The 15017-nt window shown below is 44.1% G+C and overlaps 1 protein-coding gene across 2 annotated transcripts in view; it reads left to right on the top strand.

The window, feature by feature from the left end:
- The window catches only part of APOM (apolipoprotein M), a 31857-nt gene extending 28006 nt beyond the window's left edge, over positions 1-3851 (top strand). For both annotated transcript variants that reach the window (XM_069755437.1, XM_069755438.1), the window contains exon 6: positions 3767-3851. In XM_069755437.1, coding sequence (XP_069611538.1) covers positions 3767-3789 — 23 coding nt within the window. In that variant the 3' untranslated portion in view covers positions 3790-3851. The remainder of the gene's footprint in view (positions 1-3766) is intronic.
- Positions 3852-15017: the final 11166 nt, after the last annotated feature.

Below are 15017 nucleotides of genomic sequence, written 5' to 3'. Positions count from 1 at the left end.
GCTGTGCTGTGTGTACTGTGCTGAATGTACAGTATTGTGCTGTGTGTACTGTACTGTGCTGTGTGTACTTTGCTGTGTGTACTGTACTGTGCTGTGTGTACTGTGCTGTGTGTGCTGTGCTGAGTGTATAGTACTGTGCTGTGTGTACTGTGCTGAATGTACTGTGCTGTGTGTACTGTGCTGTGTGTACTGTACTGTGCTGTGTTGTGTGTACTGTACTGTGCTGAATGTACAGTACTGTGCTGTGTGTACTGTGCTGAGTGTACAGTACTGTGCTGTGTACTGTGCTGAGTGTATAGTACTGTGCTGTGTGTACTGTGCTGAATGTACTGTGCTGTGTGTACTGTGCTGTGTGTACTGTGCTGTGTGTGCTGTGTGTACTGTACTGTGCTGCGTGTACTGTACTGTGCTTTGTGTGCTGTGCTGTGTGTGCTGTACTGAGTGTATAGTACTGTGCTGTGTGTACTGTGCTGTGTGTGCTGTGTGTACTGTACTGTGCTGTGTGTACTGTGCTGTGTGTACTGTACTGTGCTGTGTGTACTGTGCTGTGTGTGCTGTGCTGAGTGTATAGTACTGTGCTGTGTGTACTGTGCTGAATGTACTGTGCTGTGTGTACTGTGCTGTGTGTACTGTGCTGTGTGTACTGTACTGTGCTGTGTGTACTGTGCTAAATGTACAGTATTGTGCTGTGTGTACTGTACTGTGCTGTGTGTACTGTACTGTGCTGTGTGTACTGTGCTGTGTGTGCTGTGCTGAGTGTATAGTACTGTGCTGAATGTACTGTGCTGTGTGTACTGTACTGTGCTGTGTTGTGTGTACTGTACTGTGCTGTGCTGAATGTACAGTACTGTGCTGTGTGTACTGTGCTGAGTGTACAGTACTGTGCTGTGTACTGTGCTGAGTGTATTGTGCGTACTGTGCTGTGTGTACTGTGCTGAATGTACTGTGCTGTGTGTACTGTGCTGTGTGTACTGTACTGTGTGTGCTGTGTGTACTGTACTGTGCTGTGTGTACTGTACTGTGCTGTGTGTACTGTGCTGTGTGTGCTGTGCTGAGTGTATAGTACTGTGCTGTGTGTACTGTGCTGTGTGTGCTGTGTGTACTGTACTGTGCTGTGTGTACTGTGCTGTGTGTGCTGTGCTGAGTGTATAGTACTGTGCTGTGTGTACTGTGCTGAATGTACTGTGCTGTGTGTACTGTGCTGTGTGTACTGTGCTGTGTGTACTGTGCTGTGCTGTGTGTACTGTGCTGAATGTACAGTATTGTGCTGTGTGTACTGTACTGTGCTGTGTGTACTTTGCTGTGTGTACTGTACTGTGCTGTGTGTACTGTGCTGTGTGTGCTGTGCTGAGTGTATAGTACTGTGCTGTGTGTACTGTGCTGAGTGTACAGTACTGTGCTGTGTGTACTGTGCTGAGTGTACAGTACTGTGCTGTGTACTGTGCTGAGTGTATAGTACTGTGCTGTGTGTACTGTGCTGAATGTACTGTGCTGTGTGTACTGTGCTGTGTGTACTGTGCTGTGTGTGCTGTGTGTACTGTACTGTGCTGCGTGTACTGTACTGTGCTTTGTGTACTGTGCTGTGTGTGCTGTACTGAGTGTATAGTACTGTGCTGTGTGTACTGTGCTGTGTGTGCTGTGTGTACTGTACTGTGCTGTGTGTACTGTGCTGTGTGTACTGTACTGTGCTGTGTGTACTGTGCTGTGTGTGCTGTGCTGAGTGTATAGTATTGTGCTGTGTGTACTGTGCTGAATGTACTGTGCTGTGTGTACTGTGCTGTGTGTACTGTGCTGTGTGTACTGTACTGTGCTGTGTGTACTGTGCTAAATGTACAGTATTGTGCTGTGTGTACTGTACTGTGCTGTGTGTACTGTACTGTGCTGTGTGTACTGTGCTGTGTGTGCTCTGCTGAGTGTATAGTACTGTGCTGAATGTACTGTGCTGTGTGTACTGTACTGTGCTGTGTTGTGTGTACTGTACTGTGCTGTGCTGAATGTACAGTACTGTGCTGTGTGTACTGTGCTGAGTGTACAGTACTGTGCTGTGTACTGTGCTGAGTGTATTGTGCGTACTGTGCTGTGTGTACTGTGCTGAATGTACTGTGCTGTGTGTACTGTGCTGTGTGTACTGTACTGTGTGTGCTGTGTGTACTGTACTGTGCTGTGTGTACTGTACTGTGCTGTGTGTACTGTGCTGTGTGTGCTGTGCTGAGTGTATAGTACTGTGCTGTGTGTACTGTGCTGTGTGTGCTGTGTGTACTGTACTGTGCTGTGTGTACTGTGCTGTGTGTGCTGTGCTGAGTGTATAGTACTGTGCTGTGTGTACTGTGCTGAATGTACTGTGCTGTGTGTACTGTGCTGTGTGTACTGTGCTGTGTGTACTGTGCTGTGCTGTGTGTACTGTGCTGAATGTACAGTATTGTGCTGTGTGTACTGTACTGTGCTGTGTGTACTTTGCTGTGTGTACTGTACTGTGCTGTGTGTACTGTGCTGTGTGTGCTGTGCTGAGTGTATAGTACTGTGCTGTGTGTACTGTGCTGAATGTACTGTGCTGTGTGTACTGTGCTGTGTGTACTGTACTGTGCTGTGTTGTGTGTACTGTACTGTGCTGAATGTACAGTACTGTGCTGTGTGTACTGTGCTGAGTGTACAGTACTGTGCTGTGTACTGTGCTGAGTGTATAGTACTGTGCTGTGTGTACTGTGCTGAATGTACTGTGCTGTGTGTACTGTGCTGTGTGTACTGTACTGTGTGTACTGTACTGTGCTGTGTGTACTGTGCTGTGTGTACTGTACTGTGCTGTGTGTACTGTGCTGAGTGTATAGTACTGCGTTGTGTGTGCTGTGTGTACTGTGCTGTGTGTACTGTGCTGTGCTGTGTGTACTGTGCTGAGTGTATAGTACTGCGCTGTGTGTACTGTGCTGTGTGTGCTGTGTGTACTGTGCTGTGTGTACTGTGCTGAGTGTATAGTACTGCGCTGTGTGTACTGTGCTGTGTGTACTGTACTGTGCTGTGTGTACTGTGCTGTGTGTGCTGTGCTGAGTGTATAGTACTGTGCTGTGTGTACTGTGCTGAATGTACTGTGCTGTGTGTACTGTGCTGTGTGTACTGTACTGTGCTGTGTGTACTGTGCTGAATGTACAGTATTGTGCTGTGTGTACTGTACTGTGCTGTGTGTACTGTGCTGTGTGTGCTGTGCTGAGTGTATAGTACTGTGCTGTGTGTACTGTGCTGTGTGTGCTGTGTGTACTGTACTGTGCTGAATGTACTGTACTGTGTGTACAGTGCTGAGTGTACAGTACTGTGCTGTGTGTACTGTGCTGTGTGTACTGTGCTGAATGTACTGTGCTGTGTGTACTGTGCTGTGTGTACTGTGCTGTGTGTACTGTGCTGTGTGTACTGTGCTGTGTGTACTGTGTTGTGTGTACTGTGCTGTTAACAGTTACCAAGCAGTGCCATGCTTTGTCTACCGCCATGTAGTACTTACATAGTACCATATTGACACTGATAAATGGTCCCCTAGACTGCGATACTTTGCTCAGATACACAGGTAGTGTTCTGTAGTACATATCATACAATGCCACCAATACCCTCTATCTGGGCCGCCATCATGTACCGCTCACCCACGCTGCGCCTGTGGCTTTCTGCACTGTCTGCCCCCAAGGGGGACACTGCCTTCTGCTGTCAACTACTGGTATCACTAGCAGCGCTTCATAAAGACATTACTAGCGATTTTGACTTTTATGTTTTCTCTTTTCATTACCAGAAAAGTGTCCTCAGGACGAATAATCCACTGATAATGGAAGAGGAAACGCCGGAGTGAAACAACTAATAAACCTGATCTGTATCTCACCTGTGAATCTGTCTCTTCATTTCTCAAAAGTTAAACTCCATCTCTTGTAATCAACTGTGAGAAGAACAGTTCATCCGTATCCTGAAATACTCTGCGCTGCTGACCTGACTCCATATAGCAGCCATATAATCAGTGGACATCCTAGAGGTGGCAATGTGTACACGACCCATATAATCAGTGGGGATCCTAGAGGTGGTAATGTATACACGACCCATATAATCAGTGGGGATCCTAGAGGTGGTAATGTATACACGACCCATATAATCAGTGTGGATCCTAGAGGTGGTAATGTATACACGACCCATATAATCAGTGTGGATCCTAGAGGTGGTAATGTATACACGACCCATATAATCAGTGGGGATCCTAGAGGTGGTAATGTATACACGACCCATATAATCAGTGTGGATCCTAGAGGTGGTAATGTATACACGACCCATATAATCAGTGGGGATCCTAGAGGTGGTAATGTATACACGACCCATATAATCAGTGGGGATCCTAGAGGTGGTAATGTATACACGACCCATATAATCAGTGGGGATCCTAGAGGTGGCAATGTATACACGACCCATATAATCAGTGTGGATCCTAGAGGTGGCAATGTATACACGACCCATATAATCAGTGGGGATCCTAGAGGTGGCAATGTATACACGACCCATATAATCAGTGGGGATCCTAGAGGTGGTAATGTATACACGACCCATATAATCAGTGGGGATCCTAGAGGTGGTAATGTATACACGACCATATAATCAGTGGGAATCCTAGAGGTGGTAATGTATACACGACCATATAATCAGTGGGAATCCTAGAGGTGGTAATGTATACACGACCATATAATCAGTGGGTATCCTAGAGGTGGCAATGTATACACGACCATATAATCAGTGGGAATCCTAGAGGTGGCAATGTATACACGACCCATATAATCAGTGGGGATCCCAGAGGTGGCAATGTATACACGCGCCATATAATCAGTGGGGATCCTAGAGGTGGTAATGTATACACGACCCATATAATCAGTGGGGATCCTAGAGGTGGCAATGTATACACGACCCATATAATCAGTGGGGATCCTAGAGGTGGTAATGTATACACGACCCATATAAGCAGTGGGGATCCTAGAGGTGGCAATGCATACACGACCCATATAATCAGTGGGGATCCTAGAGGTGGCAATGTATACACGACCCATATAGTAAGTGGGGATCCTAGAGGTGGCAATGTATACACGATCCATATAATCAGTGGGGATCCTAGAGGTGGTAATGTGTACACGACCCATATAATCAGTGGGGATCCTAGAGGTGGTAATGTATACGCGACCCATATAATCAGTGGGGATCCTAGAGGTGGTAATGTGTACACGACCCATATAATCAGTGGGGATCCTAGAGGTGGCAATGTATACACGACCCATATAATCAGTGGGGATCCTAGAGGTGGCAATGTATACACGACCCATATAATCAGTGGGGATCCTAGAGGTGGCAATGTATACACGACCCATATAATCAGTGGGGATCCTAGAGGTGGCAATGTATACACGACCCATATAATCAGTGGGGATCCTAGAGGTGGCAATGTATACGCGACCCATATAATCAGTGGGGATCCTAGAGGTGGCAATGTATACGCGACCCATATAATCAGTGGGGATCCTAGAGGTGGTAATGTGTACACGACCCATATAATCAGTGGGGATCCTAGAGGTGGTAATGTATACGCGACCCATATAATCAGTGGGGATCCTAGAGGTGGTAATGTATACGCGACCCATATAATCAGTGGGGATCCTAGAGGTGGCAATGTATACACGACCCATATAATCAGTGGGGATCCTAGAGGTGGCAATGTATACGCGACCCATATAATCAGTGGGGATCCTAGAGGTGGCAATGTATACACGACCCATATAATCAGTGGGGATCCTAGAGGTGGCAATGTATACACGACCCATATAATCAGTGGGAATCCTAGAGGTGGCAATGTATACACGACCCATATAATCAGTGGGGATCCTAGAGGTGGCAATGTATACACGACCCATATAATCAGTGGGGATCCTAGAGGTGGTAATGTATACACGACCCATATAATCAGTGGGGATCCTAGAGGTGGTAATGTATACACGACCCATATAGTCAGTGGGGATCCTAGAGGTGGCAATGTATACACGACCATATAATCAGTGGGAATCCTAGAGGTGGCAATGTATACACGACCCATATAATCAGTGGGGATCCTAGAGGTGGCAATGTATACACGACCCATATAATCAGTGGGGATCCTAGAGGTGGTAATGTATACACGACCCATATAATCAGTGGGGATCCTAGAGGTGGCAATGTATACACGACCCATATAATCAGTGGGGATCCTAGAGGTGGCAATGTATACACGACCCATATAATCAGTGGGGATCCTAGAGGTGGCAATGTATACACGATCCATATAATCAGTGGGGATCCTAGAGGTGGCAATGTATACACGACCCATATAATCAGTGGGGATCCTAGAGGTGGTAATGTATACACGACCCATATAGTCAGTGGGGATCCTAGAGGTGGCAATGTATACACGACCCATATAATCAGTGGGGATCCTAGAGGTGGCGATGTATACGCGACCCATATAATCAGTGGGGATCCTAGAGGTGGTAATGTATACACGACCCATATAATCAGTGGGGATCCTAGAGGTGGTAATGTATACACGACCCATATAATCAGTGGGGATCCTAGAGGTGGTAATGTATACACGACCCATATAATCAGTGGGGATCCTAGAGGTGGCAATGTATACACGACCCATATAATCAGTGGGGATCCTAGAGGTGGTAATGTATACACGACCCATATAATCAGTGGGGATCCTAGAGGTGGCAATGTATACACGACCCATATAATCAGTGGGGATCCTAGAGGTGGTAATGTATACACGACCCATATAATCAGTGGGGATCCTAGAGGTGGTAATGTATACACGACCCATATAATCAGTGGGGATCCTAGAGGTGGTAATGTATACACAACCATATAATGAGTTTCCACATCCTGACTACAGTTTACACCCATAAATAAATTCAGATATGAGATCCCCTCCACCTCCCTCATCCCTAATCACCGCTAGGCTACTATGGTGCCTACAAACAGTCATCATGTAACTTTCCCGGGGACATAAATTGCAGATTTGTGCCCAGATATGATTTTTTTATATGTGCCGTACAATAGGAGGCACATGCTGGGAGTTGGGATTGTCTTATGATAGCGGTGTGGATAGTGAAGGCCCCATGGTGGATGGTGAAGGCTCCATGGCATATGCCCCTATTACCTTTCCTCTGACTCACACTCTTCTCCTGAAATCCTCTGTGCTGAATGTTTCTAACTTGGTTTTACACTCACTGATTTCTGCCTATAAAAAAAGGGCGGTTATCGTCTAACAAGGTATGAGTTTTTTTGAGGTCACGGATATTTAGGGTAACCTAAGGGAACAAGTTAAAATACAATAACAAAATAGTATGTCTCATGTATATCTGACATGGTGGGATACTGGCGCGGACCATCCTCTTGTCGAGGTCTATTGACAGGTGAAGCCAGGATGTCTGTGCCAGGTCACGAGGACCCAACGTGCTGCTTTACCACGTCCTGGGTCACATATATAATCGTAGGGCGAGGTGTATAGGTTGCAAGTCTCAGCCTTCACATTTCTCAGCCCTGAGTCATAATTCCTATTATTAACATGTCTATCTTATCTCCTAAACCCGTAGACAGGAACAAGGCTCGGGCCGCGGCCTAAAGACACCCATACATGTTAGCTAGAACTAAGTCTGCCGAACCCGCCAATTTTGGGCCTATATGTTTTTTTTTACTTTCACCCAACAGATGATGTCTAGGGGAGAGAAGGATCAGGTAGTTGGAACGTCAATGGTGATCCTTTTGTTTTCCTATCTTCCCATTGAAAACACATAAATGCTCATCCAAACCAAGGGTAGGAGATAGTGGTCAACTATTTTGTGTATGGACACTAATATCATCAAGACTAGTTTTATACATAAAAAATTGTTACCAAAATGCTGCCATACAATGTCCACTAAATACCGCCATATGATGCCTAATATTTCCAAACAGTTTCCAAATAACGCTGCCATGCAGCATAATGCTTCCTTATATTCCAAAGTGCCAAACAATTGCCATTGAATGCATAAATAATACCGCCATAGAGTTACATTGAGTTCCCAGAAGTGTTGAGATTATTAGTAAAGTCCCTTGTGGTCCAGGATTGTAAAGCTTTACATGCTATACTCACAGGTCACAGACCAGGCACTTGATAATTTTCCAGTTTTCCACCCCTAAAATCATTAATAAAGTTGGCAAAAAAAAGGCATTTCCATTAGTTCCCATAAATAAAGCTTTTCAGAGCTGATCTATCAATGTAGAAAATGGTGGCAGGAACAAACCAAGATGAATCAGTTCTCCTAAAACATCCAAACCATAGAAGCCCAGAGACCATCAGCTCAGACTGGCAGAGCGGTATAAGTCACTGCTACGTATGAAGAGGAGGCCATCAATCATTTGTAACCCACCGATTGAAGCACAGTGCCCTTCACTTCACCTTGTGGGAACACGATGGATTACAGAATGCCAGAGCTGATTAGTCTGGGCCATTCTAAATCCATTTTCTTACATCAATGAATATGGACTCAGTGTATCAGTGTACTGAGAGGTGGCTTTCCAACCATGAACAGTAATACAATAGATGTCTAATCGATGAGGGGTCAACTTCACCAAAGTCCTAAGTTTGAACTGGTTGAGAAAAAGTGAGAAAGTGAAGGCCATTAAGCACTAAATCTAGACCTTACTGGCCAGAATCCAGGCAATTAGATATGGATATGACATCGATACGGGGACATCTAGAAGAACCTCTATATGTACATTTTAGAAACTCTTGGGCATTTGGATTAGATCAGCCAGTTCTCGGATTAGTAGCACAGTTTAGTCCTGTGACCTCATGAAGACCTCAAGAAGGTGTAGTAGCACAGTTTAGTCCTGTGACCTCATGAAGACCTCAAGAAGGTGTCAAGCATTTAGAAGGCACCCGGTTCATGGAAGGATCCAGCATTGGCCTTTGTTTGCCCCAGAGTCCTAAATGTTTAGATGACTATTTCTTGGTGGACAATGCAGCTTCTGACTCCACTTCTCACGGTCTACACAATAGAAGACGTTGTTTTCTTTGTAAACATTACAAGACCGGTGGAATTTGGGGTGTGTAATGAGAAGAAGTGAGAGACTGTTCTTTAGTGGGATTTGTGTGGTGAAGGGAAAACCTTATAAGTACTATTCCGATTTTAAAAATATATTGTGGTAGGATACAGACAAAATAATGAAAAAATGAACACAAACCCTGTGCATAATCACAGATTTTCAGAAGACCACCAACTATCTACACCGGCTTAATCCACAGAGACATTAACTGGATTTTTAATTATGGAGCCACCACGAAAATATTTATTTTGGGTGTTGAACTGGTTTGGCTGGATCCTGAAGTGTATGGAGTAATGTCAGTCTCAGCTTTTACATACACCTGTTGTCCAACAGGCCTATTTAAAGGGACCTGTCACTTGCCATAAATATGTAATGGTTTTAGATCGTGTAAATATCGCTGTTCTGCTGAATTTGGCCATGTTTTTTCTTTGGTTCCTGCGTCTCTCCAGTCCCGAGATGAAATCATCTTCCTGGTATGTAAAACTAGGCAATTTGGCCAAGGGGACACTATCCTCAGGAAGTCACCCAGAGAAGAGCTGAGGACTATTCCCACTTGGCTAACAAGACTAGATTGATATTCAGGGAGGAAGGGGCCATATCTCAGGAACGGAGAGGCGTAGGAACAAAACAAAAACTTTGCTGGATTCAGGAGAACAGCAACATTTTCACGAGGCAAAAAAATATATATATATTTAATTAAACTGCTAGGTCGTCTTGAAGGAGATCCACTAGAAAAATGTAGAAATAATTATATTGTTTTTTTAAGGGGTGAAAACTAGAATACTGAGAAATTATCATTTTAATTTAAAGACTTGAAGCTTGAGGTGGACTACTGAGATGTTCAGAGCAATACAAAGAAAAAAAACCCCCGCACCGCTGCTATATAGTTAGATTCTAAAAATGCAACAACCCAAACTGATCAGAGAGCCAAATACCTTACGGGGTGCAGCTTCCAAAGTGCAACATAATAGTCCAACAAAACAAAAAAATGAAGTGCACTTACCCGTATATGCTGGTCACAATACTTTATTCGGACATGGTCCCGTTGAAGTGCTGAGGCACGAAACGATCGTTGTCCGCTTTTTTCACATCCCTCCCTGCACTTTTTGTACCATGTCCGAATAAAGTATTGTGACCAGCATATACGGGTAACTGCACTTCATTTTTTTATTTTTTTTTATTTTGTTGGACTACTGAGATGTTCAGATGACAGCATGTTCTCTGTCCTGGATTCTGTAGATCCAAGCCATGATAGTCACTTGAGCAGCTAAGAATATTGATGTATTTGGTGGTCTTCACGATGATACCACAAATCTGAAACCAGAAGGTGACATATTGGCATCAGGATTCAGCAGGAATGCAGGCACAGGCTTTGGACCTTTTACAGGAAACCTGTTAGCTGATTCATGCTGCTCAAACCAGAGATCGAATGAATCAGAGCCTGGCTGCACGATTGCGTTTCACACCAAATGTAGTTTTAAGATGTAGCCAGGGACCATAGTCCGAGAAGAGACTAGTCCAACGCAGCTCCCCCCACTGCTCTCGTTCATTGACAGGTTTCTCTTGTGTGTATATAGGGAGGAACCTGTCGCTATGGTAGGAAAAAGCCAGCCATAGGTGCACCAGACTAGTCATAGCTCTGCCTATTGTCCAGGGAGGTTCAGAGAAAAATAATTCTTGGCTGGAATCGTGTAGCCAGGCTCTGCATTATGCTGCATGTAGTTTGGGCAGCATAAATCAGCTGACAGGTTCCCTTTAAATTCATACAACCTTGGTTTGATTGATCAGAGCCAAAACCGCAAGTAGAAGAAAGTAGTCAGCAGCACATTGTTTACCTAGGATTGAGGAGCAGTATCAAAAACTCAAGGGACTTAAATGTTAAATTTTATGGCTCTCATGTATTGGGAGGAATAACATTTTATATACTTTTTTTGAACAACCCAGATGGGCATATTGATTCTATTTTCAATTTGAAATGCAGGCAGATGGTCTTTAATCCTCTTACATGAGGCCGCCCGGGGCAGGTCACAATAAGGTCAAAACACATCAATGTGAAACATTAAGTTTTTGCAATAAAATAGCTCAAAGACATCATAAATACATTTCAGAGTTGTAAAAACTGACTTTTACACATCACGGTAATGCATGCTCGCCTCCGCGGTCACAATAACTGGATGAAGACCATCCTGAGGACCGGTAAAGTCAACATTGCATAAAGCGAAAAGTCCAGAGCTCCATGTACCATTAAACAAGGCACTTGCCTAAGGCAGCACATTATATTGATCTATTATCATTTTTTTTGTCTCTTAGTCTATATGTCACCCAACCATTTCTGGCTCAGAAGGACCATTGATCCCTGTAGTGGTTCTTCTCTGGTCCCTGTTGTGGAGACAAAGACCTTCGTTTCCAGTGGACAAGTTTTGACCTTCTTTTCACTTTCAATCGTCTGAAACCTAAATGGTCCCACCTTACTGTTTTGTACAGATACAAAAATATCACATACATAAAGTCTTTCAGACAGAAAAAGTATATGAAATCCCTTAAAAAAATTATTATAATAATATTATATAAATTATTGCTTCCCAGAGTACTCTTTGTGGTAAAGGAGTAACTTGGTATCTTCACAGTCTTGTAGGATCGTGGTGGTCAAAAGATGAATTATTTATATTTGTCATGGACCATGTTCTGGAGACCAGTTCATTTCTGCTGCATCACATATGGTTTCATCCAAAAACATCATCCATAAATCAGTGAAAAACAGTTCCTATCAAGTTTTCTCAGGCGTGCCCTACTTCCTCCTCTCCTTCACTCTCCCACTCATCTTTTGAGGCTCCTTCATCATCCTCTTCCCCACCAGCCCATCTGTCTTCTGGATGTCCAACTTCACTTGCATCCTCATCCTTATGGTCACTTAATTTTTCTTCTTCTTTGTCTTCATTTTGCTGCTCCCTGCCTTCTTCTTGCTCGGCCTTCAAGCTCACTATCAAGACCAACGTCTGTAAAATACCATAAAAAGATGCTAATTGGAAGATATACTCCTGGGCCAGCCAAAAAAGGAAATACATGCCATATGTTGTGGCCAAGAAACTGGCAAGTCCGTGAATCCATAGCTTGAGGGCTCCTTGAAAACCAAAAATATCCAACGTTATACGAAATACTGGAGAAAAAAGCCATACACAGCCGGAGGCACAGATGTCTATGATGTGAAGGACCAAGTTGATGCAGATCTGAAAATGTTCTAAATCGATGTTAGGATGAGCTGAGGTCCTTGTCCTCTCGCCTTTCGTTAAGGGAGGAAGAAGCAAGCGGAGGCTATTTATACTTGGTAAAGGCAGTACCGGGAAAGTCCATCGTTTGGGTTTTTGGGGAGAGGTGTCTGGTTGTGATGGATTACCTTGTGGGGAACGAAACAGTTTGGGAAGAAGAGTCGATGGAGAGGGCCACTTCATTGACTGATAGATGAACATCTAAAGGTTATAGAAGAAAAAGGTTATAATCAATAAAAACACAGCATATGGTCATTTTCATTTAGAAAAGCACCAGATTTCAATACATAAATCAATATATAAATATTAAAGAGGGATATTTGTCTCTACTTGTCTGCTCTAGGCCACACATACATTGATATAAATTTTTCTACATTTTTTTCCCAAAGTTGTGTTACGGTTTGAATTGACCCACTTGGGGAATTTTTTGGCCATTTGTTGTACAAAGCTACCACATCTCACATTCTGATAAATGTCCTACTGTCAGTTCACTTTACTGTTGAAATAGCGTTCACTGCCAGTCATGATGTCTACCATCTTGATGTTAGCCTGATATATGCCAAAAGGGTAGCCTAACTATAAGCTGACTGGCGGGTGTCATGTTGGTCATTCCTTACAATGACAACTGGATACTATGGTTCTCCTCTGCTTGAGTTGCAGTACTTCAACTATAAGTTGTGACTCCAGTTGGATGGCGTCACTTTTCTAGGACCCTAAAAGGGAACTGCTCCAATCTTCAAGGTGGATTTCATACACATTCTCCTTCGAGCATTTTATGGGTTTCTTACATTATCTTTTGCTTGCCTGAACTTCAGACCCTTCCTTTTGATACCAAAATTAGATCTGATCTTCTTTCTATCCATTCCCAACCTTGCTTTCCCCTGACAACATCTATAAAATAACCTGCTATCATCTGCCCGTCAGTCTCTGGTTGACTATCCTGGTACCAGAACCTTGGTATCCAACTGGAAAGTCCCACTGGTGTAAGGTTGAAAAATGGAGGCTACTGTAGACTACGCAGGTCAGGTTCTTCTGTGCCTATGTAATAACAGTCTGGAACTGTTCTCTGCCTTAAGTTGAAGACAAGCTTCTTCCAACTTCTTCAAGTCTGACTTGACCTCACAACTCGTTGAGATTCTCCGTGCTTCTGTCTGGAAAACTTGTCTGTAAACCTAGTGCCACCTGGGTGAGAACCAGGCATCCAGGTACGCTTTTGGACTAGAACCCATAAGGAAATTCACATCTAAAATGCTAAATTTCATGTAGCCTTACACATGGTGGAGGTGGATGTGCATGTGTCGTAGAGGTAGAGGTCCTTCTAGTTGAGGATAAGAGGTAGGTGTCTATCAAAACAGCCGGATCAGCTGTCTTCGATCTAACGTGTATGGCCAGGTGTCCAGATCTTTATACTTTCTTTAACTTGTCCCAATAGGGCGTCTTACAGAGGACTCTACATCTTACATCACTTCATTACTAATCCTTCCAAAAAAAACCTTTATCAGTCATCAGATAGTAATGTGACGTGTCTGCACAGTTATGAGCTCCTGACAATGAAGGAATGTGGACATTCACATTTCGACAGAGTTTTGGACATGAAAGTTCTCTGAGTCTGAACCAAAAAAAAGTTCCCCTGAGCAAGAAACAACAACTGTAAGTCTACAAGGAGCTAAAATCCCGGAAATACCCAGGTAAATCTTGAGAAATGAAAGAAAAACAATAAGCCGTGGGATCCCAATCCTACATTTAGCATTCTCCTCCTTTTTCAAGAGGGCAGAGCGTCACCAAAGAACATCTCTCACTCTTAAAGGGTTATTACCCACAATATGAATCATAGATCGATGGGTTAAAATCCTAAAATAAGTTTAAGTTGTCAAATGCAATAAATTTCCAAAAGTGCTTGCTGCTCGGATATCCTCCCCTGAAAATCAACGCGTCAGAAGATTTTGTCTATCTGGTTGCCCATGGATACATCCTGTGGTTCTTTCATGACAGGTCGCACATGCTCCGTAGATACCGGCTATCTACTATATAATTGTCTAAGGGTCACTTCCGTCTTTCAGTTTGTCTGTCTGTCCTTCTGTCTTTCTGTCACGGATATTCATTGGTCGCGGCCTCTGTCTGTCATGGAAATCCAAGTCGCTGATTGGTCGCGGCAAAACTGCCACGACCAATCAGCAACGGGCACAGTCCGGAAGAAAATGGCCGCTCCTTACTCCCCGCAGTCACTGCCCGGCGCCCGCATACTCCCCTCCAGCCACCGCTCACACAGGGTTAATGCCGGCGGTAACAGACCGCGTTATGCCACGGGTAACGCACTCCGTAACCGCTGCTATTAACCCTGTGTGTCCCCAACTTTTTACTATTGATGCTGCCTATGCAGCATCAATAGTAAAAAGTTCTAATGTTAAATATAATAAAAAAACCTGCTATTTTCACCCTCCGTCGTCCGACGATGCGCTCGCGCCGGCCGCCATCTTCCGTTCCTGGCGATGCATTGTGAAATTACCCAGAAGACTTAGCGGTCTCGCGAGACCGCTAAGTCATCTGGGTAATTTCGCAATGCATCCTAGGAACGGAAGATGGCAGCAGCCGCGCGTGTATTGCCGGAGCTTCGGTAGATCCTAGGGG

The sequence above is a fragment of the Ranitomeya imitator genome, chromosome 2, assembly GCF_032444005.1.
Source record: "Ranitomeya imitator isolate aRanImi1 chromosome 2, aRanImi1.pri, whole genome shotgun sequence".
Classification (NCBI taxonomy): domain Eukaryota; kingdom Metazoa; phylum Chordata; class Amphibia; order Anura; family Dendrobatidae; genus Ranitomeya; species Ranitomeya imitator.
Note: the sequence above shows the minus strand (reverse complement) of the source record. Positions and strands in the feature narration are given on the sequence as shown.